The sequence below is a fragment of the Lactuca virosa genome, chromosome 8, assembly GCF_052849685.1.
Source record: "Lactuca virosa cultivar CGN04683 chromosome 8, Lactuca_virosa_CGN04683_v6, whole genome shotgun sequence".
Taxonomy (NCBI): Eukaryota; Viridiplantae; Streptophyta; class Magnoliopsida; order Asterales; family Asteraceae; genus Lactuca; species Lactuca virosa.
Genome location: NC_136433.1, coordinates 314,102,380 through 314,128,068, shown reverse-complemented (window position 1 = coordinate 314,128,068; position 25,689 = coordinate 314,102,380). Strand labels below are relative to the sequence as shown.

The 25,689-nt window shown below is 31.8% G+C and overlaps 1 protein-coding gene across 1 annotated transcript; it reads left to right on the top strand.

The window, feature by feature from the left end:
- The first annotated feature begins 875 nt into the window (after window positions 1-875).
- Window positions 876-25,043, top strand: LOC145134177 (kinesin-like protein KIN-14C). The gene is made up of 25 exons (XM_079069064.1): window positions 876-1,046; window positions 1,797-1,922; window positions 2,311-2,468; window positions 2,570-2,680; window positions 2,779-3,019; window positions 3,098-3,225; window positions 3,327-3,410; window positions 3,523-3,600; window positions 3,906-3,998; window positions 4,083-4,112; window positions 7,132-7,161; window positions 8,185-8,232; window positions 9,015-9,356; window positions 9,478-9,559; window positions 9,657-9,752; window positions 9,822-10,001; window positions 10,164-10,270; window positions 10,734-10,909; window positions 11,573-11,734; window positions 12,589-12,842; window positions 21,308-21,471; window positions 21,942-22,242; window positions 22,326-22,401; window positions 24,324-24,394; window positions 24,779-25,043. Exons 2-25 carry the CDS (start codon window positions 1,832-1,834, stop codon window positions 24,838-24,840), a joined length of 3,165 nt encoding a protein of 1,054 aa, XP_078925190.1. The 5' UTR covers window positions 876-1,046; window positions 1,797-1,831; the 3' UTR covers window positions 24,841-25,043.
- The last annotated feature ends 646 nt before the right edge of the window (window positions 25,044-25,689 follow it).

Here is a 25,689-nt window from a genome sequence, read left to right as displayed (position 1 = left end):
ATTAGTAGTGGATCTTTTTAATATAATAGCGTAACCAAGTCGCCGTTCCGTCTTTTTAACTCAATCTATTAATTGTTCACGAGAACTAAATACCTAAAAAAAATTATTAGAAACTACTACTTTTACCGATTAATAAATGTACTAATAAACCTAAAACTTTTACAATGTCATTTTCAAAATTTTATATATCACTAATAAAGTAATTTATTTTATTATCGTCATCTTGAGGTGCATTGTTTGTATGAATATCGTTGGACTAATTAATACATATAATATGAATATATATGATTTACATAAACATACATATCTTAATAGTAATAAATGAACATAACTCAGTAATTTATTTCATTAAACGATGACAAATACTTGGGCCAACTCGTTTCATTACTTACGATCAAAATAAAATTTGGAGGAGTCTATTTATAAGAAAAACAATACATATGGTATGATTCAGGTTAAGCATGTCAAATTATAAGTCAATGAATTGTGTGTTGGATAAAAAATAAAGATATTTCGTTGAATTATGTGTCGACCGTAAATATTTATATTTCTTTTATTTACACCGATTTTTTTATCATTTTTTTTGTAAAATTTTTAATTACATTACATATAAAATTTTAATTAGTTTTTTCTATATATTTCATAGCATATTGATAATATATAACCGTTTGAATAACGAAGAAAAAAAATACAAAAATCAAACTATAAGTAAGTAATTTTGTAATTTTTGTAAACTAAAAGGAGAAATTTTGTAAATATAAAACAAATAACTTCGAAACTGTAAAATGGATGTGACCGTTATGATGAAATTGTCACTGACAGAATAGGCTATAATTAAAAGTATAGGAATAGAATCCACCGAGAATAAGGCATGAATCTCCGACTCGTCCTCCTACTTTCGCGGTGCACGCTTAGAACTTCAACGATCTTCACAATCGTACCCGGTGCATCGAAGACCAAACAAAAGAAGAAAGAGAAAAATTGCTTGTGTTTTTTGCTTCGCGCTTGTTGATGGGTCTCTCTCTTTTTGTTTCAAATTCCATCAGGTTTGTTCACTATTTTGATTCCATCGTGGGTTTTAATCAAAATTTGGTATTTGTTATGAATCTTTCTCCAATTCGTTCTTCATATGATAGAAACAAATATATATGTGATGCCCACCAACTGTCTGTTATTTAAACTGGTATTTTCCAATTCATTATTTGCATGCTTTTCTATAGTGCAAGCGATTGGAACAGTATATTTTTGAGATTTGTTTGTTTATGGCCGGATGCTCTCCTATTGCTTGGTGTCAAAACATTCTTTCATTATGGTGGGATGCTTTCTGAATATAATTATATAAACATGGTATCCCCTTATCCAGAAATGAATCATAATCACTCAAATTTTGGAAGTGTAACATGTTGATTATACTCGGATGATTGTTAGTTAAGGGAACTTGTGGTTCCAATTGGATTAGAATATTGGTTACAATAGAGATACATGTGTTTAGAAGCTTGATTCGAAGTAGTGAGTTGCACTTCAGAAAGTACAAATAACTTGATCAGTTTTGTTCTCCTAAAGTAAAGCGAACTAAAATGCATAAAATTAAGAAACTTAGAACTGCATGACTAGCCAGGTGAAAAGTGAGTAGACATTGGATAAATTCATGAATGAAGGAAAAAGTTGTTCCTAATATGTTATGCAAGCTTCTAGCCTGATAAACTCTCCTTTTTGGATGTGTATTAACTTTTTTATTTGATATTTAAGGATCATGTGTTCTAATTTCAATACACATACTGATCTTTTTCTGCCAGATTCCCAAACCAAGTGGTATATAACAAGTTGTATAATGGATAATGAGGCACATGATTATGGTAGATACAACATTTCAAACTCATCTGCTAGCAGTGATATCTTTGAGCCTACATCACTTAATGATGGTAACCTTTTTGTACTTGGCATATGCTTGTCCTGACAGACAGGAAGGAGGTGAGGTGTCAGGTTCAAGCTTTGGCATCACCTTCCTTGCTTTCACACTTTTTCATTGGGCTAAATGCAAGAAACAACAACATATTTACATTTTTATGTTATATATATATATATATATATATATATATATATATATATATATATATATATATATATATATATATATATATATATATTTTTTTTTTTTTTTTCTTCTTCTTATTGGCACCTTGTACGTTGAGAAATCTACTTAATTATACCAGTAAAATTATTTTGCATTTGAATGAAAACATATAAGTAAAAGTAGGTTGGTTTTTTGTTCTTTTAAGTGATTTTGTGCGTATATATATATATATATAGCCAAGACGAGAACATGTGTTATAGAGTGGCTGAATAGCACTCTTCCCAGTTTGAATCTACCAGTGAATGCTTCAGATGAGGAGTTGAGAAGTTTTGTAGCTGATGGTACTATTCTGTGTCGACTGATGAACAAGCTTAGACAAGGACCTGTTATTGAGGTAGAATATATTCTGATTCAGTCGAAATGGAATTTTGAAGAATGAATGTTGATCAAAGTTTTGATTGATTATGCTTTTCTGTAATCATATATTTGATCTAGTATGGCAATCCTCATCATTCGTCAGAAGCACAATCAGATAATGTAAAAAAGTTTCTTGCAGCCATGGATGACATGAATCTACCCCATTTTAATAGCTCGGAGCTAGAGAAGGTAATCCAATAATTTTTGTTTTGTACCCCACCAATACCATACACACACATGTATCACATTAATTACTGATTACTGGGTTAATAATTTACATTGTTCAGGGGTCCATGAAAATAGTGTTGGAATGCCTTTTAACGCTTAAAGCACATTTCATGACAAAGGCTGCGGTAGTAGGCAGTCCTAATGCCACGTCACCAAAAAGCTGGGGAAGCGAGTCTGTGTCTGTATCAAAATGGAAACATCAACATGCAGTAGATGAGCGCAGTGAAACCAGTGATAGTTACCAAGAAGATGTATCTCCTCGAAGATTTCACCGGGCTTTACGCAGCCCTATGATGTCCGGTATAAATATTACATTGTTATAAGTTAAGACTTAATTAAGAGGGGTAATATTGTCCTTTTCCTTTTCCTTTTCTGCAGAGGCTACTAGTGCCATGATGCATCATGCTGGACATAGATTTCATGAAGTGTTTCAGATGAAACATGGTGGCTATTCTGATCTTCCTGCAGCAAAAATCTCAGAGTTGATGAAATCTAACAGTTTGGATGTGATTTCCTTAATGCTTTTTTGTCCCTTGTGAATTCATGAATATTCAGATTTTACACTATCGTACGTGCTTCTATAATTTCAGAATCTTTTATTGTCCAGATTGCCCCTACACAGTCGCTTCTAAGCATGGTAAATGGGATTCTAGACGAAAGCATCAGCAGGAAGAGTGGTGAAATACCTCATGTATGCATGCTGTTACAGAAAAGTTTCTTCTTAATTTATGTAAAAGAAAGTGAAATATGTTTTTTTAATATAAAACTAATATTCTCTTTTAATATATATATATATATTCCAGCGTGTTGCTTGCCTCATGAGGAAAGTCGTGCAGGAGATTGAACGGCGTATTTCCACTCAAGCTGAGCATCTACGAACTGTAAGAGTCATATATAACTTGTACCTCAGACTTAAAATATCGAAATTTTTATTTCATATCTTTAAATTATGTTATTGAGTTTAAGAACTGTAGTATAAATACTTTAACGAGTTTACCCTTGTATACTAAGTATACAAAAAGCGATAGCAAAGCAAACAACACTTTAACGAGTCTATAGGTTTCCCCTTTTTACAGCTTATTAATTTATATATATATATATATATATATATATATATATATATATATATATATATATATATATATATATATATATATATATATATATATATTCTTTTGACATGCAGCAAAACAATCTTTTCAAAACACGTGAGGAGAAATACCAGTCGCGGATTAGAGTTCTTGAAGCCCTTTCAAACGGGAACAATGGAGAGTCAAAGGTTGGTAGCACCTGTTATTTATATGTATATGCTCTTAAAAATAATACATATTTATTTATTTATCTGTACGTGTTTTTTTCACAGGCGGTGCTCAATCACTTTGATCAAATGAAGGTAAGCTTCCTTAGATGTATGTGTTTTCAGAAACCAGGTTCTCCAACTTGTCATTGGTCTCCCCATGGCTGAATTTATGAGTCTGATGTCGGAAAGAGAACATAGGAATGAAATGATGGGTTCCATGGACATGGTTGGCCTAGGCTTGAGGATGGTGGGCCGTGGGCGACTTCACAAAGAGAGGAAACTGTTGGGTTCCATTCAAACTAATATTGCTAAAAGACAAAGCTGCAAAAATGGTCCCTGTGGTTTCTCATTTTATGTGGCTACGGTCCAAACGTTTGAAAAGTTGCAGATCTGGTCCTTTTCAACAAGTTTTGTTGTGGTTTTAGTCCCTCTTCCGTTAACTTCCTTAAAATGACAATTTTAACCCCAGAGACCATTTTCGCAGTTTTGTCTTTTACTATACTATAAGGACCATTTTTGCATACATTCTTTTTTATTTTAATGTAGTATTATATATTAATAGATATTATTTTTAATATATAATATTATATATTAATAAATATTTTTTATTGGATTATTAATTTATTTTAGTTGATTTTTTTAAAATTTTTTTTTTTGGAGTAATTCTTTTTTATTGAATTATTATATATCAATACATATAGTTTTTAATATATAATATTTATATCATAATAAATATTATATTATTGGATTATCAATTTTTTTAGTTAATTTTTGTAATTTTTAATTATTTTTTATTGTATTATTACTTTTAATTTATTATTTTCTTCATATACTAAATGTTGTTTTATTGTATTATTAATTTATTTTAGTTAATTATATATTTTTTAATTTTTTTGGCGAAGTAATTCTTTTTTATTGAATTATTATATATCAGTACATATAGTTTTTAATATATAATATTTATATCATAATAAATATTATATTATGGGATTATTATATATTACAAAATATTATTTTATTAGATTATTAATTTCTTTTAGTTGATTCTTTTAATAATTTCTTTTTTGTTGGAGCAATTTTTTTTATTAGATTATTATATATCAATAAATATTATTTTTAATATATAATATTTACATCATAATAAATAATACATTATCAGATTATTAATTTTTGTAATTTGTTTTTTTGAATTATTAATTTGTTGAAATATTACTTTTAATATATTATTTTTTTAATATAATAAATATTATCTTATTGGATTATTATTTTATTTTTAATGTATACTATTAATTGTTTTTAATTTTGTTAGTGTCACCACAAAGTCGTCGAAATACGTAAAAGTGTCGCTTATCATCGTCAAATATTAGCAGGATCACCTCCAAACATCTTCATTGGAGGTTCAATAGATACCCTACCCTATTCCACCTAGCGTTGCTGGTAGCCACCTGCGACAACCTCTTCATAATCCACTGGAATCCTTCATATCCCACATAATGCGCAACAAACCCCTATAACATTTATAAGGGGTGGTGGTGACCGAGTGATGGTGATGGTATTTTCCCTATGGTTTCTCATTATAAGCTAGATGAAATGAAAGTGTTTGGCAGCAATCCTAACGATTTCGATGATGAGAGACGACGGTTTTGCGTATCCCATGACTTTATGGTGGAACCAATAAAATTAACAAGAACTATTATTATAATTAAAAATAAATTAATAATCAAATAAAATAATATTTAGTATATGAAGAAAATAATAAATTAAAAGTAATAATCCAATAAAAAATAGTTAAAAAAAAAGAAATTACAAAAATTAACTAAAAGATAATAATAATCCAATAATATAATATTTATTATGATATAAATATTATATATTAAAAACTATATTTATTGATATATAATAATTCAATAAAAAATAATTACTTCGACAATTGTTTTTTTAAAAAGAATTAACTAAAATAAATTAATAATCCAATAAAACAATATTTAGTATATGAAGAAAATAATAAATTAAATAATCCAATAAAAATAATTAAAAAAAAAGAATTAAAAATATTAACTAAAAGAAATTAATAATCTAATAATATATTTATTATGATATAAATATTATATATTAAAAATTATATGTATTGATATATAATAACTTAATAAAAAGAATTACTCTAAAAAAAAAATTAAAAAAAATCAACTATAATAAATTAATAATCCAATAAAACAATATTTATTAATATATAATATTATATATTAAAAATAATATTTATTAATATATAATACTTCAATAAAATAAAAAAGAATGTATGCAAAAAATGGTCCTTATGGTATGGTAAAAGACAAAACTGCGAAAATGTTCCCTGAGGGTAAAATTGTAATTTTAAAAAAGTTAACAACCAACCAGTTAAACTTAACGGATGAGGAACCAAAACCACAATAAAACTTGTGGAAAAGGACCAAAGCTGCAACTTTTCAAACGTTTGGACCATAACCACATAAAATAAGAAACCACGGGGACCATTTTTGCAATTTTGTCTTGATAAAAATTAAAAACCAACGATAAAAAAAAAGTAAAATTAAATTGATTCTTACTTTATCCTCCTACATATTCATTGATTGTCAAGTGTAATCCACTAATTCTTTTTCGTCATCTTATCCTTTGATTATCACACTTGTCGTAATCTTATGAGTAGGAAGACTTTGTAGGAGGATATTTAACTTTTCAAATAACGAAAAAGAAAAAGGGTATAACACTTATTTCAGGTTTGGTAGGGATCAAATCCGAAACAAAACTAAACTATGGGGACATTCCGAGTTAAAAAAAAAGTTAGGGACCAACTATACAAACTACCGCAAACCACAAGGACCATTCGTGTAATTTTCCCTATTTTCTATGATTAGGATAGGGAGTGCATTCATCTCTTTTGTGCGGATGAAATATTAAGGGCGAGTCCTTGTCCCACCTTTTAAATGGAACAAAACTTATAAATTTTGTCCCTTTGACATTAGTCTTAATCCTAATCCAATGCATGCCAAAATTAGTAGAAGGCCATCATGTCATGTCATATCATGTCACTTGAACTTTCCCTCACAATAACTGGATTTGATTCTCATTGTTACAGATGATGATGAGCCCATTTGACCAGGTAAAGGTAAGTTTATTATATCTTTTATTATCTTGTGTTGCTTTTGTATGATTGATGTGTGCACACAATAATTGTATATGGTCCTCCTTTTGCATTTTTGTATATTAGTTGAGATCACGATCTTGCATTTTAAGCTAGGATGAAGCTTATTGTTCTACTCGACACTGCCACTCATGAACATAAGTTTTAAGGAAAGCGGATGATGCCAGTTTTTGAAAGCATTATGTATCTTGTAGAATAAATGAAAGAAGTTATGAAAAGAATCCCATAGGAAACAAGACCATGGCATTTTAAAACACAAAGAAAAAAGTGTTGTGAAAATCCCGACACATAGGTGTTTAATCCCCACTTAGGAAATTAGTGAAGCTATAGGAGTCGATGAACCTCGAAGAATTTCTAGTTCAATAGAAAGGAATGAATTTTAATATGAAGCAGATGAAGTTTGTATCATAGAAGAATATGGAGCAACCTACCATTTGAACATGTTTAAAACTTACTGTACGAGGTGATAAAGACTTGAACATATATTATTTTGAACTTGTTATTTACTTATTTTTCTATGATTTTGGTCATATTTTATTTTCCTAAACTAATTTCTTTACAACTTTGGTCATCCGACGAGTCCCTTCCTCTCTAGTAGTGCCTAGCAAGTTTTGCAAGGCTTACATGATTGAGAGAAAATGTTATGACATAAAACATAAACAAACCTCAAAACTTCTATTTCACACTTTCCCATTATGTTTGTTGACACTTAATGTCATTATTTAATAGTACACATCAAAGTCACTAAGTTCAAACTTACTTCTTAACACATTGCATGCACTTGCACCATATTATTCCTAACTGTGAACCTTCCCTATTGAAAAGTCAACCATATATGTAATTTGTTAAAAGTTAAAACTTAAATGAAATTGTTTGGGTCTTTCTATATTAGTTAAAAAATATATAACCAGTCATAGTTGAACTACAATTAACAAGAAAAAGATGGCAAACTGGGCTAAGGCTTAAAGATTGTTGTTATTGTTGTAGGTTGATGTGACAAGAACAGGAAGTGGCAAGAAGGGCGTAGTTTTGCAGGTGAGTTCATTTCTCTTTCTCAAACTAATTACAATTTCCATAATAGTTGGATAGCATGAAATCATATAAAATATGTTTACTGTTTATGGTGTACATTTAATGGGAAAATTACCTCATTTCTTTTTACCCAAAATAGGCGTTGTAGTTACATCTTTTTGCATATAACAACAACGAATGTACTTTTTGTCATAAATAGCAATTTGTTACGTGAAACTTATGAAATGCTTACTATTTTTGGATTAGTGTTGCACTTATTGTAAGTAAATATTAGGAATCCGTTGTTTTGGGTAAGGAAATTTATGTATGTATGTATGTTATGAGTATGGTTAAAAAATAAAGTACACTATAAAAATTATAGTTTACATATTTCTATTATTGGTAAGTACGTTGCTATTATGGGAAAAGAGTTGTAAACACATTGGCTTTATTGGTAAAAGATAGAGTTGATTGCCTATATTTGTAGCAAGAGTAAAATACATAGTTATTTCTTGCAATTTTCTCTACACTTAAATGCATGAAAGTTTTATATTGGTACATGTTTATAGAATCTGAACATCAAAGGCCTACTATGAGTTATAGTGTAACTATAAATAAATCCATTTCTGCAAACCAAACATGTGACACTTTCCAATTCCTTTGACAGAATCCATTCATTCCAATAACGAAATGCTCTCTAGGTGATTCACGACTATACAGTTCCGTGTATAAGTGTAAATTAATACAAATTCGTTTTGCTTCCCTTACACTGTTTTTGCTGCTTATGTTTATGTGTTTTGTTTCAGCCTGAAAAGATGAATTTGCCTATGGAAAAGAAAATTGAGGATCACGAATTGGAAGAAATAATAAAAGAGAAGGATAGCAGAAATGCTGAAATTGCAGATTTGAAGCAAGAACTTGAGAATGCTAGAAAAGCACATCAAGAATACTGCTCACAAATAGAAGCAAGTGCTAGAAAGACTCAACAAGATCTTGAGAAAAAATTAAAGGAGTTTGAAGATCATCTGAATGATTCAAAGAAGAATGTGCAAGAGCTTGAGGCTAAATCTCGGTCAAAAAGTCAATGGTGGAACAAAAAAGAACACATTTACAAAACATTTACAGAATTCCAACTTGGTGCATTGAAGGTATATTATTATTATTATTATTATTATTATTATTATTATTATTATTATTATGTCACGTCACTAAAATAAAAACTTTTGCGTCTTATATTTTGATATAATCCAAGTCATATATATATTTCAGGAACTAAGATTTGCTTCTCAATCAGTCCGTCAGGAAATTTTAAAAACTCAAAAGAGCTACTCCGAGGATTTTGATCAATTAGGTTTTTTTTTTTTTTTCTTAAAAATTTCATCAATCTCTGGAGTGGTCTGTAAATGTAACAGCATAGTTAATCTCATGATTATTTCTCTCTTGTTTAGGGACAAAGCTTAAAGTAATGCAAGATGCAGCAGAAAGCTATCAAGCAGCCATTAATGAAAACAAGAAGCTAAACAATGAAATTCAAGAACTAAAAGGTTGATTTATTTATGATGATATGATATTTGATATGTGTGAAGGAACACTGATGGGATTCTGGTGAACAGGAAATATCCGGGTTTACTGTCGAATAAGACCGTTTCTTCCTGGTCAAAAGGAAAAAAAATCAATTATTGATTATATCGGTGAAAATGGGGAGCTAATTGTTGCTAATCCCTCCAAACCAGGGAAAGAAAGTCGCAGGAATTTCAAGTTCAATAAGGTCTATGGTCCACGTGCTACTCAAGGTTACTTCAATTTTGTAATTGCAATCTTTTGAGATAAGTTTTACTTATGACTTCTGCTATTAAGTGAAGTTTATGATTTTTATAATAGCATAATTATTATGAGTATATATATTCAATTGGGAACATATGAATTTGCTAATATTTTTATATGGATGTTGGCAGCTGAGGTGTATGGAGATATACAACAACTGGTGCAATCGGTTTTAGATGGCTACAATGTGTGTATATTTGCATATGGTCAAACTGGATCCGGGAAAACCTACACAATGGTATAGTCCTTTCTTTGTATATCCATGATTGATGTTATTTTTTAGGGTTTGAATGCAATGTATTTTCGTTCTTTTGTTTATTGTTGCATTTTACTTTCATTTCTTTCGGCTACAACATTGTGCTTGGAAAAATCTACCAGTTATAGCATTGTCATCCACAAATCATTTTTCAGTGCTATAATTGGGAAAAATCTTCCAAGTATAATGTCCTAATAAGCAAAAAGTTGAAAGTACAATGCTCTAACTGGATAGATCTTTTAAAGTACAATGCCTTAAGAAGAAAAAAAAAATTCAAAGTACACTCTTGTAATAGAAAGAAATGCAAGTGGGATGTTATAATAAACAAATAAACACACGTATGTTGCTATTTTATGCCTTTAGCACTATTTTTTTTTATTATCATGTTTATATTGTTAGTTTCTTAGACATGTCTGAAGTATTATTGAATGGTTTCTTTCCATAGAGTGGGCCTGACAAAGGATCTCCAGAAGAATGGGGAGTCATTTATCGCGCTTTAAATGATCTTTTCAAAATATCTCAAAGTAGAAGCACTTACAAATATGATGTGAGGGTTCAAATGGTTGAAATATATAATGAACAGGTCAGAGACTTGCTAGCAAATGATACTTCTCAAAAAAAATATCCTTTTATTGGTCAGTTTATTGGTATATTATTGTCTCATGTTTAACAAAAAACCCCTCTAAAAATAAAAAATAAAAAATAAACACTCCCCTAGATTTTCATTCTGAGCTGAATGCCTTCAGACCCTTGACATAATTTCTGAAATTTAACTTTCTTATTATCTAAATTGTGCTTCATGTTTATATGGCTAAAATACGCAAATACTTGGGGGTACTTTTTGGTGGATTTTCCCGATGTTGAAATATTTTTTATAAAAGGGTTAAGTGCAAGAAATAGCAACATACTTCCATTGATTTCTTCATTATAGCATCCTACTTTCATTTTTTTTTCTATTATAGCATTGTACTTTGAATAATCTAACTAAATAAGTAAAAGATAGAAAGTAAAATGCTATAATTTAATGGATTTTTCAAAGTACAATGTTGTAGCAAAAGGTAATGTAAGCACGATGCTATAATAAACCAATAATGTAAGTACGTAGCTATTTCTTGCATCTAGCATTATATAAAAAGACAAGGTTCTAATGTTTATCATTAACCTATCAATTTGGAGATACCAATATCATATTGGATCCACCTGCAGACCTATAGCTTTATTTAAAATTAATTTTCTAGTAAATTGAAGAAAATAGCATCTTATGTTAATCCTTGACTTGCGCACACTTGGGATTTTAGCAACCACACAAAGCAGTTTAGCTGTCCCGGATGCTAATGTGCGCCAGGTCAGCGATCCAGCTGATGTTTTGGGGTTAATGGAAATTGGATTTAAAAACCGAGCTAGAAGATCTACTTCCATGAATGAAAGAAGCAGCCGATCACACAGGTTTGATTTGTTTATTATAGCAACCTACGTTCATTTCTTGGTATTACAGCATTGTACTTTGAAAAAAAAAACCCAATTATAGCAATGTCAAGTGCAAGGCTATACTTTTTTACATTTTTTTTTAAAGTACAACCCCTTAATAAGAAAAAAAGTTGGAAATGCAACGATGTAATAGGATGAAATGGAACAAAAATATATGAAAGTACAATCCTAGTTCTTGCTCCTAGACATAAGTTTAATGTCATCCTATGTTTATTGAAGTAAAACTCGGCCCCTTTGACCTAGATAAGGTTCTGTCTGTTTTTTTTAACCTAATTTAGTAAGCTATATATGAGTGTTTCTTTTGACTTAATCTAGATACAATGACTTAATAGAAAAGTCTTTCCCATTAAGTTGTATATTTTTTACAAATTTCCCTCATTTATTTTTTACTTGTATTTTTCCCCAAGTTTACCGTCATTTTTAGATATCTTTTAAAGCATTGTTTAAAAAAGTCATAAACTTGTTACAAATTTGCTCTCCATCTATTTCCGGTAGTGTGCAATGAAAAACAGGGCCTTAAATATAGAGGTGTTCCTTTTTCACTTTGTGCAGGAAGAACAAGTTAACAGAGAAAGTCTTTCCCCATTAAGTCGTAACGTTTTACAAATCTGCCGTCAAATTCCCCAAGTTTGGCATCATTTTTCAAATGTTTTTGAAACATCATTCATGGAGACAAAATAGAATCCATTTTTGAAAAGAAAAATAATAATAAATCTAATAATGCATCTGCATTGAGAACCATACATAGATTGTGATGTGTAGTAGAAAAGAAATAGAATATGGCTGATGAATAATTTAGTATAATATGACAGTGTTGTAACGATCCATGTTCACGGAACGGATCTGAAGGATGGTGCCTCGTTGAATGCTGGTCTTCATTTGGTAGATCTCGCGGGATGCGAAAGAGTAGATCCTACTGATGTCGTTGCCGACCGACTCAAGGAAGCACAACATATTAACAAGTCTTTAGCTGCCCTTGGTGATGTCATCTTCTCCTTGTCAGCAAAAAGTGTTCATGTTCCATTCAGAAATAGCAAGCTTACTCAGGTCCTTCAAACCTCTCTAGGTAACATCTCAATTCTCTGTTCATACCTTCATTATTGCTGTTAAATAACTATATACATATCTTTCTTATAGCTTTCTTCCCTGTTATTCTAATATTTTCTACAATCTCCAATGTATATATATATATATATATATATATATATATATATATATATATATATACACACACACACACACACACACTACCATGCATACCAACATAGCAACCCTAGTTCACCCTATTTTTAACACTCCTTAAGTTTGAGCACAAATATTGTACATGCCCAACTTGTTTCATATAGGCTTAATATGTCAGAAAGTAACTTCATCGTTGCAATGCATGTCCATTACCTCACTTGTGTGGTTCCCTAATTATGGAGGTAGATGACGAATCCATGTCAATTCACACTTGTTCTGGGCATAACTTGATATTCGAATTTTGCACTAGATCTTTATTCTTATTTATTCAAATATACTAGATTTCCGCTAAACAAAATGCAATATCTTGTGGTTAACCTTTGACTATAGCGTGACTTCCATCCAAGTATCATGCTATTTACTGTTGCCTTGACTTGTGTAGAGAAGTCCTTTTCTAGGAGCACTTTTGAGGTAGCTTAGTATATATTACACTACATCCCAATAATGAGAGTGAGGTGGTGACATAAACCAACGAACCAATCCAACTGAAAAGAAAATATCTATATATTCATGGGCCCTCTAACAACTTTCCTTCTTTTCGATACAACTTGATGTTTTGGGGTGACACGAAGTGATGCAAATCATTGGGTCTTCTATAAGACATTCAGGGTTATTTGTGTCTACTTGATAGTTTATGTTGATGGTATAGTAATCATTAGAAACAATATCACCGAGATCCAACAACTAAAGGATCTTGTGTTAGAATATTTCCAAACTAAGGACATAGGAAGACTTAGATATTGAAGTTGATTAATATCAAAAACATGGGATTTCAATATCTCAACATAAATATGCCCTAGACATTCTTGAAGAAGTTGGTCTAGTAGATTGCATTCCTCTCTCTTATAGATCCAAATATTAAAATCCTACGAGGAGGAATAGGTGAGGCTCTAGTAGACCAAGGGATATATTTATTGTAAGTGTAGCAAGTCAATTTTGAATTCTCCTCGTGACTCTTATTAGGAAGCCATGTTATGAGTTTTAGATCAATCTGAGCTCTCGGAAAAGGCTTTCCGTATGAGAATAAAGGTCACATGGAGATTTAATGTTATTCAAATGTTGATTATGATGGATGACCTTCTAGTTAAAGGCCAACCTCATGGTTTTGTATATTGATTGAAGGCAATATGATTTCTTGGGAAGCGAGAAACAAAATATGGTAGCAAGGTCAATTACATAGGCCAAGTATCCAATAATGACTAATGTAATATGAAGTTATAAGGGTCAATAATTTCTCAAAGAATTAAAGTTTTGCAAGGTTACTCCAAGGAAGCTCATAGTGTCAACTAAGTTGCTATACATTGCCTCTAATCCCATTTTCCATAAGGAATAAAACACTTAGAAATTGTTTTTCACTTCATCACTGGAAAAGCTTCTTAATGATATCATTTTGACTGAGCTCGTTATCTTTATTGATTGGCTAACAAATATGATCACAAGGTTTTTCATTTGGTTGAATGTATATGCAACAAGCTTAGAGCATATAATATATATGCACAATCTTGAAATGGAGTGTTAGATAATTACAGTATATAGAAAATTATAATTTTATCTTTAATATATAATTTGTTTTAATTTTAGATATATTTAATAAATAATTATATATTTATAGGAACTTATCTTTGTTATCATTATCATTAGATTTTTTTAGTATAAATACATGTACAATGTGTCATTATTAAATAATGATTATGCATAAATTTTTTTTACTTTCATAGGAATCATTGTTGAGTTGGCATCACAAGAATTAAGTTTCGAGAAGGATTTCAAAAACCTATTCTTCCTAACAAAGGAAGATTTCTTTACGAGGTATAGAAACCTCAATGACTAAAAAATATTGGCAACTTTCTAGATCCTTAGCTTGAAATTCCTTCTAAATAAAGGACTATAGCCAAACTTCCCTCTCTTAATCATATTAAGCTGGAATATCTAAGGTTTGTGCATGACTCGATCCGCTTAAAATGCCCTTACATCTGTGTCTCATAATATCACAATCTAAGAAGATTGTACCATCAAATTTGATCCAAACTTGTTTGAAAAGTCATCGGGGTGGGAACATGTTTTTGATACTTATTTGACATGGACCACTCTTAAATTCATGATTGTTATCCATGTTTCTATATTTGTTGTAATAAGTGCAAATCTCAATTTATAGCGGTGAAATTCAAGCTAATCCGCCACTATTAGTCTAGAAAGTAAGTTCTCGTTAATCAAAACTAAAAGACATTACTACTAAGAACTAACGAGTGCTAAAAGATACTTGATGGTGGAAATTAATCTAAGACTGTAATTGCAAGTCAACAAGTTAATCGATAAGCTTTGGTAAGCTCAAGAAGTACTTCTAGTAGTAGCTGAGCGATCAACTCGGCCGGTTAGCATCAACATCAGTTGTCGGTCAGCTTAACAAGTCAATCAAATCAACTAGTGGCTAGCTTCTGCAATTTACCATGTAGTTTGTTTTGTTTCTGTAGTTGAAAGAGCAACACTCTTTTGTAACATGAACATTCAACCGGTTTTTGTAACCCCGATTATGAACACATAAACTATTGTGCTCTTTCTCGAATCCATGCAACCCCATAAATCAGCATCGACAAAACCTTCCAACACTAGCTATTTTCTTCTGAAGCATAAGGCAGCCTCGGAGGTACCTTAATTTCAAGTAGCATAAGAACTACTTGACTTATTCATAATGTTCTCTCCCTAGATTAGACATAATCAGGTCACAACTCCAACTATATGAGCAATACTTGGTCTGATGCACACCATAACATACATCAATCTACTAACTACTGAGGCATCAAAAATTTAGTCATCTCTTATTTGTCCATTGTTGTAAAACTCGCCGAATTGGCTGATTACCTGGCCGAGTACTCCTTACTCGGCCCCTTACCGAGGCGAGTTACAAAATCCGAGTACTCCCCGATTGGCCCCTTACTGAAGTGAGCAGTGTTGTAAAACTTAGCCAACTCGGTGATTAATATGTATAATATACTTAATGATTTATTATTTAACACACACATGTGATTATTACTGCATATATATCTTAAAGTTTCAGTAATTATTCACAAAGTGAGACCATTGTGTGTTTTTTAGTTTTGTGTATTCATATGTATCTAATTTTGTTATATATTTCAATCAACTTATGATTTTGACATATGTAATTACCCTAACAATATTTGTACATGAGTTACCGAATCTGAGTACTCCCCGAGTACTCGCTACTCGGCAGTTAGCCGAACAGGTACCAAGTAGCGAGTTCTACAACCTTGTATTTGTCTTCTTCAGTCTTTAGGGACTGTACTTTAAGAGTCTCAACTGATTACACAACTGTGTACTTCCAGGTTTTGCATTTGTCATGGTAAATTCTCTAGAACGTTTTTTAACTTTTCTTGAAAGAGTTTTAAAGTACATGCAACTATGCCTTTAGTTATGCTTATGCCCAATATCTTTTTAGTAGCCCCTACGTTCTCCATCTCGATCTCTAGATAATTTCTTCTTCAACTTGTTGATGTTCTGCATGTCTGATCCAACAATCAACATGTCATCAACATATAATAAAAAAATGATGTATTAGGAGTCGAACTGCTTCAGGTAACAACAATGGTCCATTTCACATCTCTTGTAACCACTTCATTGCATGACGCTATCAAACTTCAAGTACCATTGTCTAGAGGATCTCCAGTTAGTTAGGTTAGGTTTCCCTCATTTACATTCATACATTCAAGGTCTTTAGTCCCATTCCTTTAGTCAACTTACTAATTCTCAAGGCTTGATCCTTTTTAAGCGCATCCACAATGTTATCCTTTGACTTCACATGGTCAACATTGATAATTCAAGTTGAGATTATTTGTCCAATGGTAATATTTTTACGAAAATTTGTCGGAACTTACTATTATACATCACACTGTGTGTTAGTAATTGTTGATTGGCTATCCCAATGTATGCATACACTTGCTTAGGTAGTTTTGGAATGTATTCCAGACATCACACTGACATCCCACTGTGTGTTAGTAATTGTTGATTAACCTTAACCACATCTCTAGTGTTTCTTCTCCCATCTCTAAAAAAAACATCGTTCCTCTACATCCACATATGGTAGACAACCCATGTCGGCATCAATTGCTTAAAAACGGATTTAAGAGTCTTATATTTGGTTGAGTTCTTAAAACTAGCCATGATGTTTTGCCAAACATAGAATATATTTTGCAAGTCTGCCTTCTTGACAAGGTTGTACCATAGATGTATCGGTAAGTACATTAGTATATTAGAAAAAGAGATGGCGATGAGGGTCTTGTTGACTTTCATAACACAGATGTTAACTTCACATGGTGTTCTAAAAACTTTAGTCTATATTGCATTTTAGCTTCTCTTTATTCATAATCAATAAAACAAAAGACTGACAGTGGGTACTTTGGCCAAACCAAACCATATGGTACCAAGGAACCTCTACACACTCATTCTGTGAATCTTCCTATGCCATTTTTTTTTATTGCAAACATACCAAACTTGCCACCACTGCTTTACCACTATATTTGGCCTGGAATCCCATTAGACATATTGGCAGTTGGGGAAGTGCATAACATGCCTAATGCTCCTTCTTGAAAATAAGTAACATAAAGGCCCTACTCTACAGATCAGAAAATGATGATCCATCCCTTATTCAAGACCGTAATATATATATATTCAAATATCCTTTTGAACATTGAGACTTTTCTGCCATCCCTAGCCCATATTTTCTCTCAACTTGATATTGAAAAAACTATGGTCTCCATACTGATGCATATGGATCCTTTGAACATAGAGAGTTTTTGTAATAATTCTCTAGATATGGGATGTCATTAAACATCCATTCCATGTAGCCATGTTTTTTATTCCTAATCTACCATGTAGCAAACATGATTTCTAAGAGACCTTTGATATAACCTTCTTCAACACCCTTTGGTACCACAAAATCCTTTCATCAACTTCTAATATCCTTTGTGATCGACGGAGGCAAAATGAAAACCAAAAGGCAATACCAATGTTTATACCTTTCTTTTTCCTTTCTTGTTTGAGGACTTCCCTTTTCCTTCATAGGCCTCTGACGACTGACCGTGCTTTGCCACATTTTCCTTACCCTCCAAATGGTATACTCCATTACGTCTTACATTCTAAAGACCCCAATAGTTTCTTTTTCATTGATGCTTTGCAATATATGCTATACAACACGCCCACCAAATCAGAATACGTCCAAGCATCCACTCTCACTTTTTGAGCATCCGTGATCTTTTCAACAAGTTGGTGAGCAAAATCAATCAAGAATCTCAGGTTCAGTGTTGTGAGATAAAACAACATTATCTGTTGTGACCTTTAAAAGCGCATACTAGAAATATATCCGGTCACTCATCATGATTAGCAACTGTGGTTGCTATTGATGGTGGTCCCAACACGGTCTGTTGGGGTTGTTTTGTTCTCAAAAATAAATTATAATGTTTCTTTTTTACCGAAAATATAATACATTTGAAGTTTGCTGGGAAATTATTTGTTGCTTTTTCTGAAAGTGCTTATAGTTACAAATATAAAGGCAATAAACTCAAAACAAAAGGTAGAAATACTACAATATAAACCAGAATGTCTATCGTATTTGAAATGATTCCTTAAACAGATTTACCCCTATGCCTTGGATCTTCTTTTGTAATAAAAGCATTCTATAATGGATAATAAGTGACTCATTAGAAGTGGTTCGAAAATAGCGCTCAAAGTGTTAGAAATTAGGTAGGATTTATAGTGGGGATCTGGATACATTTTGGATCGTGTAAACACTTTTCGAATTGATATTTCTAGCTTATAACCGGCTTACAAGAAATCCAGCCTAGGATAATCCCTTGGACCCCGCTAGGGGCGCTGCCCCTAGACCTCGTCAAAGCGGTGCTGCCCCTTTGGAAACCCTGAATCCAGGGGGGCTACCCTCGGACCCCCGACTTGTCGTCGAACCGACTTCTAATTCGATTTTATACATGCATGCACTTCACACATACCCAAACATATATTAGAGTACAAATTACGAAGCCCTTAGCTTACATGTAAGTTACAATTACACAAATTGACCTGGTGACACTACAATCACCAACACAAAGCATGTGTCGCGTAGTCATGTGCAAATGTTAAATCACCAATAAATGTCTAATGCTCTTGAAATCCCCACGGATGAGAATTGAAATAAACACTCAGATAATATTTCGAGGAATCCTTCATTTCTTTCTCGAAATCTCAAACAACATTACTTTACAATATATATTTGAAATGCTTTAACAATTTATACAACAATAAATTTTTTTTACTCATATCATATTTTCCTATAGGCTGGAAAGGTCCAATCTATAATCACCGCTTTACTAGGCTTGGAACCTTAACCGCAAAGTGAGCGCAACCTACTTCACCCCATGCAATGGATCAATCGATGCAAATTTCATGTTCATGTTGGTTGCATAGCTTTCTTTCTATCTTTATTTAATGCACATGGAAATATAATTGTTAAACTTTACAAATGCTTTACAAATATGCTTCACAAATATTCTTTAAATATGTGTTATGCACGTATAATTATGCTTTCCAACAATACACATTTTATTAGGCATCCCCACTTGAGCAAGTCTTGAGCACCTTAATCATGGTGTTGGCTCTTCTCAACAACTTTTTCATCGGTACTGTAAGATCATAAAAGGTGATCTTCAATAAAACATGAAGACCAAAAGTAGTCCTTTCTAGATGCATAATTTTCTAGAACAAGAAGAATTTTGGAGAGAGATTGATTCTAGAGAAGTCTATATACTTGTTGAGAGTTTTGGAAAAATGAAACTTTGAAGATCAAACACTTTGGTTTTCATCAAAAACACACATGTTACTCTCCTATTTTAGGGTTGTACTGATATAAGTCTATAACAAACATTTTGAATTTCTAGGTCAAAACAAACTAAAACCCACAATCTATAAATATTACATATTTCTACATATAACCATGCATTTACTACGGTAATGAAGCTCATAAAATTATTAGATATGCTACAATAAATTCTCAAAATGATTCAGTTGCCACACACATTCATCTTTCAACTTTTCCGCCATGAAAAAATAGAAGTGGTGTTCACAAAAGCTGTTCTTCTCTACAAGTTCTACAACATTAATTCTTGGACATTGGAAAGATTTATCACTCAATCTCTAGAAAAAATACACTTTCTCTCTCTATGAATAAATCTCTTACTTGAATGGAGAGAGAGAGAGAGAGAGAGAGAGAGAGAGAGAGAGTGTGTGTGTGTGTGTGTGTGTGTGTGTGTGTGTGTGTGTGTGTGTGTGTGTCGTGACTTTTATACTTTGCACTTTGCAAATATCTACCAAAATTCGGATATATGTTGGATATAAAATTTGGGTATTTCTAGACCTCTCTCTAACTAATGTCATTTACATGTGTATACATTTATCATTAATTGTTGATATAACCATAACTTTGAACCATTTATGACTCCTTTTTAGACATTCAGAAATTCTTATGGTTTGTAAGTGTTATAGCTTATCTATTGTGTTGGAGAGAGAGAGAGAGAGAGAGAGAGAGAGAGAGAGAGAGAGAGAGAGAGAGAGAGAGAGAGAGAGAGAGAGAGAGAGAGAGAGAAGGAGGGAGGGAGGGAGGGGGAGGGGGAGGGAGAGGGAGAGAGAGAGAGAGAGAGAGAGAGAGAGAGAGAGAGAGAGAGAGTCCTCTTGCTCCTGATATCGATCTTTTGCCATTAAGCCAAGCATAGACACTCATATACAACTCACAAGATTAATTCGGGGCCCCATTAAGTCTATTAAGTCAAAAAGAAACAACGCTCCTAAGCAATCTGTACATCTTTTACTTGAGTAAAATACTCATCTATGGTGGAGAATCTATTGATTAAATTGAATTGTTCAATCATACAAGAAAATTGTTATAACGATAAATTCAACATATATACAATGGACAATATGCAAGGAAAACACATTTTGGGTGGAATATTTTGAGATTTTTATCCATCATGTTTGATGTTTTTGTCCTGTTCAATGTTCAATATGCTGAATATGTTCAATCGAATTCATTTTTTTAGACATATTGGTACAAGTCATTTACTATCATCCCGTTAAAACGGAAAGAAACAGTCTTTGTTCAAACAACACTTTATTCATAAAATTGTCATTTACTATCCTAAGTTTTGTTCCCATTAAGTCAAAAAGCAACAACCCCTAACTTCTCTCATTTGCAGTTATGTGTTTTAAATCTTTTTGTACTCCTTGATACAGGTGGTCAAGCAAAGACACTTATGTTGGTGCAGCTAAACCCAGAAGTACCTTGCTATAGTGAAAGTTTGAGTACATTAAAGTTTGCTGAACGGGTTTCCGGAGTGGAGTTGGGCCCTGCTCGCAGTTGCAAAGAGGGCAGTAATATCAAGGAATTAATGGAACAGGTATTTTATGCAATTGTTTAATGGAAAATTTCATGCATTTATATCTAATTTTTCTTTTTCTCCTCAAATTTATGGACATACATATAGCTCGATGACAACAATGTAAATCAATGCAAGAATCCATTGTGCTCTCTACATGCTTATTCTTTGCCAATATGACTATAGACAAGAAATAACAACATGCTTTCATCATTTTGTTTATTATGGCATCGTGTTTTTATTTCTTCCTATTTAAGTACGGTACTATGAACAATCTTCTCATTATCATAATATCATTCACATACAAAACAGTTTTTACTGCTATAAGTGGGTAGATTTTTTCAAAGTAAAATGTCTTAATAATTTGTTCTTTATATTTTTTCTCTCAGTAATCTGTTCGATAAGCATAAAAGAGAAGAAATATAATCATTTACAGTACTATTAGCGTTATTGTTATCTAAATTTGGTTTTTGGGTTGACTCAATAAACAGGTGAGTTCTCTAAAATACACAATTGCAAAAAAAGATGAGGAGATTGAGCGACTACAAGGTGTTAAAGATAAGAAAAATACAGGCGCCGATAAACGTTCATCGAAGTACGGGTCTTCTCCCCCAACTCCGAGTTCCAAAGGTGGAGCTTCTCCACGCAACAGCAACGTAAAGTCTTCCATTGGTGCCGCAAAGGTAAACCGATCCGAAAATAGTCGTAGGTCACTGGACGGCACCGCCTATAAACCTCCTACCACTCGAAGAGATGGCTCCTTCCGGCACTCAATTAGTCATGCCGCCGAAGGTCAGAATTTTTCAGAATGATGCTCCTCAGATTTAAGGATTTCGATTTGGCGCTGCTGATACTTGTATTTCTGTCGGAAACAGACCTTGATATTTACTCCGCGTCTGCTGACAGCAGCCCCTCAAGTGAAGGTTCAAAATCATCCCACACCTCAAACAAGTAAGATTCTACACACATTATATATATATATATATATATATATATATATATATAGAGAGAGAGAGAGAGAGAGAGAGAGAGAGAGAGGTGAGTTATTTTCAGAATATAAAGATTTACGAGAACTCAAGAACTCCTAATCCGCTCATCATTTTTCAAAACCAAGACCACCATTCAAATAGTGCGTCTAAGCCATGTCTAGGCTAAAAATAAAAAGATTTGACGATTTTTTTTATTGAAATGTGCATGTATGCACATTTGAATGTTCATATATATATATATATATATATATATATATATATATATATATATATATATATATATATATATATATATAGGTTGTTTAGTAAGTATACTACGTTCAATCTTATACAACTATCGTCATTTTCATGCATTCTCATTAATTCTTATTCATTTTTGTTTCTACACATCGTTTTTCCATCATTTTCATTATTACAGAATACGACTCAATAAACATCCTGACAACATTCTGACAGAATGAGAACAATAATAAAAAGTCTATAATAACCTTATAGACGATTTAATTAGTGAGAATGTGTGAGAATGACAATAGTTATGTAAGATTGAACGTATTTATATTATTGAATAATATATTTTATCTGTCATTCTCACAGAATAGCACTGTCCACACGTCCGCACAATATATATATATATATATATATATATATATATATATATATATATATATATATATATATATATATTCGAAACCAATATAACAACTGGACTCTAATATCATCGCTTAAGATAATCATAACTTGAAAATGTCAAAAAATAAATAAACACAAAAGACATAAATATACATGAATGCATATTTACATGTGCATATATGCATATTTCCAAAACAAAAACAAAAAAAAAATCATCAACTCTTTTTTTTTTTTAGCATTGACCCCTCTTAGATGCAGCATTTGGAGAATACCGGTGGTCTTGGTTTTGAAAAATTATAAGCGGATTGTTCTCGAGTTCTTGCAAATCTTTAAGTTTTCAAAAGAACTTGTTTGTGTATATATATATATATATATATATATATATATATATATATATATATATATATATATATATATATATATGGGTGAGCATAGATGTGTACCCTAGCTAATTTTGACGGACTCAGCCGTTCCTAAAATATTTGAAACGGAACCGGTTGTATGATGATTATGTACAAGAGGAATAATAAAGAAAAATGTATGGAATTTTAGTTGTTACGAGTATTCGCATGAAATGAATAGATGGAAAAGACAAAACAAAATCAATTATTATGATTTCATATTAGAAAAGGAATTGCTAGAAAAAAAAAATAGTTCTCATTATTAACTATACTCATTTTTCGGGTTCAAGATATATCTTAAAATTATAAATATCCAAATTGATCAAAAGTACTAATTCTTTGGCTCTTCCTAAGATGTAACCAAAATCGGTTCCGGCGGGTAGCAGTTCAAAAAAAAAAAAGAACCGGAAGACGGTTCTAAAACTTTAGGAACCGGAACCAAAATTGCTAAATACGGTTCTGATTCCGGAATCGCTGGTTCCGCGACAGTTTTAGTTCCGAAAGAGGGTACCATGTTTCGCTACTGACGTTAGTCATGAATGAATGTTGTTATTGTTTTGCTCACAACTCAAACATTTTAATTTTACTACACATACCACTTCAAGATAACGAGACAAACCTAAAATAGTTCAAAATTATGTTATTGTAGTTTTATGAACTTAAGCAACAGAATGAATAGATTGGGATAAGTCATAAGTCTTTCCGCATTGCGAGATCTTTATATGTATAATCTATTATTACTTGACTAACATGAATTAAGTCCGATCTTGATAGCTTGTATAGATTCCCCATGTTTAAATTATCGATAAGTTTGTGTTTTGCTAGAACACTAATATAAAAAATGGTTTTGTAGGCCAAAATCAGGTGCCAAGAGTTCTCGCCCACTGTCAAAGATATCAAAGGACCTTCCTAAAGCTGCAAAAGGTACTTGATTCTGGTTTTATTTTGGTTATTCATTACTCAGCCTTTTTACTTGTAATACACTCGTGATTGTGGTTCTTGATCTCGTATGTGCAAGAAAGACATGAATGCCCTTCTCATTCCATCATTGAAAATAGTCCTATGAATCTTGTCCAGCCCAGTGTAAAAAATGCAACCTTGACGTGGACCGGACATTCTTACTAGGGATATTTATAATAATGAGGATGGTAGAGAATTAACGTCTTTTGCACACACAAGAAATTGGGAGCAGGTTCTTGTCTCATCTTGTTCCATTTTTTTTAGTGGAACAAAAAATTGCAATTTTTTTTCTATTCACATCGGTCCGAGTCCAATACAAGCCAAATAAGTAAATCAATTTGTTTACAGGCCTGTTCAAATCACCAAGCGGTAGTAGTTTGACCGGCAAAAGTTCCTCCAAGAGATGGTGATAAAATAGATAGTAAATATAACCCTTCATACTTATTATACACATCTTTCCCTTTGTTTTTCTTTTAACCCTTGTCTTGTTATCTTTTTAAAGATTCCCTTAATTGGCATTTTAGGTGTCTTGTTTGTTCCTAACACAAGAAAATTCTACAATATGGTTTTCTAGTGCCATGTGACTTCTTTTAGTTTTAACTTTGTAAATCCATAGTACTCATGTATACTCGCATGTGTTCCTCATGTCTTTTACATTAATGATATTTTTTATTTCTGTTGAAATTAGAGTTATTTAACAATATACTTACATGTTTTACTTATGGAAACAATGTACATATATTTTATTTATCGATGATAGCAATATATTATCTAAACCATATAATATGCTTTTTATTTTTTACTTATAACCAGGATTTTACCCGCCGCACAATGGGGGGACAATACTGGATTTAAGAAGAGTAATTTTTTCGGTAGCAGTAGAACAATAGTCAGGGACCAAAGCCACGCCAAACGAATTAATTAAAAATAAGCATGAAAATGTAAAAAAAAAATACTTCGAAACATAGACAAACCTAAATTTATAATGACACCTACATAAAAAAAAGCAAGTTCTAAATTTAGTCTGAAACGTTAATCATTTCAAATTTATATGACACATACATAAAAGTAAATACACAATAAATTATTTATTTTTTTAACTTAAATAATTTTCCAAAGTTCAAAGCCAATGGGTCAAAGTAATATTTTACAAAGTCGATAGTGGCAACTATAGAAGAATCTAATTATCTACACTACGGGGGTAAACACGAAAATTTAGAAAATAAAGAAGGTGAAAATGACATTTTAGAAAGTTCAAA